The 4,801-nt window shown below is 45.6% G+C and overlaps 1 protein-coding gene across 1 annotated transcript in view; it reads left to right on the top strand.

Annotated features, from left to right (window-relative positions):
• The window catches only part of LOC147466764 (uncharacterized), a 4,527-nt gene extending 867 nt beyond the window's left edge, over positions 1 to 3,660 (top strand). The window contains exon 1 of the mRNA XM_086534329.1: positions 1 to 3,660. This exon is cut by the window's left edge and continues 867 nt beyond it. Within this exon, the coding sequence (XP_086390455.1) occupies positions 1 to 3,660 (3,660 nt within the window).
• The last annotated feature ends 1,141 nt before the right edge of the window (positions 3,661 to 4,801 follow it).

Below are 4,801 nucleotides of genomic sequence, written 5' to 3'. Positions count from 1 at the left end.
TCGTCGGGAGAGCAGAAGTATCAGCCCTTCAATATGCCACGAAAGGGAAGTGAAAAGAAGCCGTTCTACCAGTCTTCACACTCTGCTACAGTGAACAGTTCTCAAGAACAGGAGGAGCCAGCTGAACTCATGTCTGGCCTGGCACTCGGCCACCATGTACTCTGTGCCAGCTCTCCTGTTACTCGGCCTTCAGCAACCAGTAAGAGGTTGTCTACTGCTGAGGGTTTAGTCCAGGGTCGCAGAGCAGTTATCATGCGAGACTCTGGCTCTACAGGCTGCGTAGTGAGGAAAAGGTATGTAAAAAGAAAGGATTATACTGGCAAAAACGTTCATGTTACAATGATTGATGGTTCACAAATAGTTGTTCGTGAGGCAAAAGTTTTCTGCCAGTCCCCTTACTTTACAGGCACTGTGACTGCTGCTGTCATGGATAGCCCCGCCTTCGATTTTGTCCTGGGCAATGTGCCTGGAGCCACTATGGTCCCGGCAAGCGAAGTCCAGACCCAGACGCAGGAGGAAGGAGGCAAGGACGCGATGACACAAACGGCAGAGGAGAATGGGCCTCCTGCACGAGATGTCACCCCTATGTCAGAATCCCCTGCAGTTCGTGATGTGCTGACCTCATCCGAAGAAATTGCGGATCAGACCAGTGCTGCTGTCACAACGAGAGCCGCTGCACGTCGCTCTGAGAACAGCACACCACTGGCAAGTCCGCAAGGTCTCGAGACATTACTTAAGGGCGAGGACATTGCAGAGCAGCAGAAAAATGACGCCACCCTTTTCAAGCTACGTGAATACGCTGAGCAACGTCACGTCCGTCTCTACAAGGGGATCAAGACAGACTTTGTATGGCGTAATAATCGACTTTATCGACGAACTGTCTTGCCTCAGGGCGAAGTAAAGTTGCAGTTCGTCGTTCCAGCTGGTTGCCGCCAACAGGTGTTCAGGTTGGGGCACCACTCTCTACTGGGCGGTCACATGGGAGCAGCCAAAACTCTCGCTCGAATTCAAACCACCATGTTCTGGCCCGGAATGGGGGCCGAGATCTTACGACTCGCCCGTTCCTGCGACGTCTGCCAGAAGACCACTGATAAGGGACGAAATACCGAGGCACCCCTACAGCCGCTCCCTGTGATTTCGGAACCGTTCTCCCGCGTTGCTGTGGATATTGTTGGTCCCATTATGCCAAGTGCCGATGACAAGTCGAAGTACATCCTTACCATTGTTGATTTTGCGACGAGATGGCCGGAAGCTGTCGCCCTGAAAAACATAGAGGCTGCTACGGTTGCAGAGGCGCTCTTCAACGTGTTTTGCAGGATTGGCATACCGAGGGAAGTACTGAGTGACAGGGGCACACAGTTTACATCAGCCATGATGGAAGAGACTTGGAAGCTCCTGTCGGTAAAAGGCATGAGGACGACACCATACCACCCAGAAGGGAATGGACTTTGTGAGCGGTTTAATGGAACACTCAAGAAGATGCTCAAGCGCATGGCAGCAGACCAACCACGGGAATGGCCTCGTTTCTTGGCACCGCTGCTATTTGCCTACAGGGAAGCACCGCAGAGTTCCCTAAGATTCTCTCCATTTGAGCTGGTATATGGCAGGCCAGTGAGGGGTCCATTGCAGGTTTTGAGAGAAGTGTGGGACAACAATGAGGACGACCCAGTAATCACTTCCTCCTATCAGTATGTTCTTGATCTGAGTGAACGTTTGCACTCTACATGCGAACTCGCCAAGGAGGAACTTTTGAAAAGCCAGGCCACTCAAAAGTCCTATTACGACAGGAAGGCCAAGCTTCGCACTCTCGAGGAAGGAGATCAGTGTTTGATATTGCTGCCTACAAGCACAAACAAGCTCTTAGCACAGTGGAGTGGACCATATACGATTATTAAACGAGTTTCAGACGTTAACTATATCGTAGAAATAGGTCATGAGAGGAAACGCTTCCACATTAACATGATAAAGAAGTACTTCCCAAGATTCTCCCCTGCGCCCCAGACTTGCCACAAGACTCGTCAGCAGCAAGCAGGAGACCGTCGACGCAGTGTGAATGGTCGTCGACGCTCGTCCACTAAGATGAACATTGATAACTTCAAGCAGTACGAGTGCACTGCAACCATTATACCTGAAGACTCTGGATTCAGTCAGCCCCTGACTCCTGAGGCTGATTCGATGGAAGGACCAGAGAACCTAATTATAAATCCGAAGCTAGATGACCACCAGAAGGCAGACCTCCAAGAGATCATCCAGAAATACCACGAAATATTCTCTGATCAACCCCGAGTTGCCAAGGTGGAAGAGCATCGAATCGTACTTCGTGATAAAGAGCCAGTTCGTACCAAGCCATATCCCATACCCTTACGGTATGTCGACTTGGTAATCAAAGAGATAAAGAAGCTGGAAGCTATTGGAATTATTGAACCATCCAAAAGCTCTTATTGTTCACCTATAGTCGTAGTTAAGAAGAAAGGAGGAGACATCAGGATTTGCGGAGACTATCGTCGTGTCAATGCAGCTACTCAGTTTGAAGCAGAACCAATGTCTGATCAACGCATTATCTTCTCGCGTTTATCTGGTTCAAAGTATTTCACAAAACTGGACCTTACTAAAGGATTCTTCCAGATTCCTTTGCATCCAGAGAGCAGGAAGATAACCGCCTTCAAGACTCCTTGTGGACTGTATCAATATAAAGTACTCCCCTTCGGATTAACCAACTCTCCTTCAGTCTTCAATCGGTGCATGCGTCAGGTACTAGGAGACATTGCGGGAGTAGAAATATTCATGGATGATGTTCTTATCCATACTTCAACTTTAGCTGAGCATCATAAGCTTCTGGATATAGTCTTCAGAAAATTATCTCATCACCGAATGACTCTTAAACCAAGCAAGTGTGAGGTTGCGTTCACACGAACACACTTCCTTGGTCACACTATTGGAGATGGCAAATGCGAGTGTCAGCAAGAGAAAATACAGAAGATTTGCATGGCACCACAGCCCACCAATCAACGCCAGCTTCGTTCTTTCCTCGGACTCGTTGGGTACTACCGGAGCTTCATCAAAGATTTTACGCAAATTTCTCTCCCGCTACTTAACCTCCTGAAGAAAGATTGCAGTAACAAGTTGGTGTGGGGTGCAGCACAGGAGAGATCCTTCATCGTACTCAAGGAGATCCTGTGTTCTGAACCAATTTTACGGCTTCCATCGAAAGATAAACCCTTTACACTGCGGACGGATGCGTCGGGAGAAGGTGTTGGAGCAATTCTTCTGCAAGAATTTGATGGCAGATTGTTTCCCGTCGCTTATCATAGCCGTAGACTCTCCAAAGCTGAGTGCAATTACTCGACAGTTGAACGAGAACTGTTGGCTGTCATAGAGGGGATTCACAAGTTTTATTACTACTTGTGTGGCGCCAGGTTCACGCTGGAAACGGACCACATGCCTCTCTCTCAAATCAAACGTTCGAAGACGACCAATGCGCGCCTGATGCGCTGGGCGCTTTACCTTCAGCAGTTTGAGTTCACTATCCGCTACATCAAAGGATCAGACAACGTCGGAGCTGACCTTCTCTCGAGACTTGTCAGCGGAAGCAGTAGTGACCTTGAGGACAGCCGATCGGAAACTTCTCGCAACCCGGGACCTCAGCTGCAGAATCATTAAAAACGGAAGCAGAGCATCGACTGAGGAACAGTCTACACTGTTTTAGTCTAAAGGAAGTATAGTTCTATGATTATTTGAATGTTCATGAAACACAAAATTTGAAATACGTGAAATAGCTTGCATATACATATAATAGGATCATAACTTAATCTATGTGATATTATATATCTAATTTATTGCTGTTATTTCTATAGTTAAATTCAATTTTGTGCTCCATCATATGAAGGTTAGGGACATAAACATCCTACATATGTTATATACGTGTTTCTCGACTTTCAGCTGAGATGCGAAGACCAGTATGCTACTTGGTTCCCACGCATGCTGTCAATTCAGACTCTAACCCTTGAAGAAGAGAAGCCATCACTTCAAGAGTATTCTTTTTTTTCCTGCACGAAAATTATTTGACAGGAAGAATTCCTCTTTAGTTTTGAGCATATACTTTAGGTGGGGGTAATGTCACGATAATTACAATTAATTAACGTAACCGTATATAAATAAATACAATTATCTATATACAAAATACGAATATTAGCGAATGTAAGGTGTGACTGCTGTATGGTCGAGTAAAGGGTGGTTATCCTCGTTAGTGTATGTAAATATTCCCGCGGGTAAGAAAGCTTGACATAACTAGCAAATGTCTTATTGGCGGTAGCAACTTTCTTAGGCCTAAGCGACTGCATAGGAAGAGAGATCGCTGTTCACCACCGGCTGAAAAGGACGTGTTTTGACCCTTTTGGCTGCTTTCCTTAGAAAATCCAGATACAGATATATCTACATATATAAATATATATATAAAGTGCTGAAAACTAAGTAACGAAACTATAGGATAAATAATTAAGTACTGAACTTATAAGGCTTGAGTTGTGCAGTGCGAACTTTGAAATGATTCGGGATACGTGACTGAATATTGTGAAATAAATATCGGTGAAATGACTACTTTGACATGACTTTGTGAAGTGACTGTGCTACTATAGTGATAGGATTACCATGTAATGCGAAAGGTGAGTGAGTGGGGTGATTGTGTAGGGCATCATTCATTAAATGATAATGTATTGTGTGCATAGTGAATAATAAATAATAAATGTTGAAGTTATTTCTTGCATTTATCTTTCCGTTAATTATAAATCGTCAGTGGCTCGCA

The sequence above is a fragment of the Penaeus japonicus genome, unplaced genomic scaffold, assembly GCF_977035675.1.
Source record: "Penaeus japonicus unplaced genomic scaffold, GWHDUDI00000001_assembly GWHDUDI00000041, whole genome shotgun sequence".
Classification (NCBI taxonomy): domain Eukaryota; kingdom Metazoa; phylum Arthropoda; class Malacostraca; order Decapoda; family Penaeidae; genus Penaeus; species Penaeus japonicus.
The sequence above is the reverse complement of the archived record's forward strand: the minus strand, read 5'-3'. Positions and strand labels throughout refer to the sequence as shown.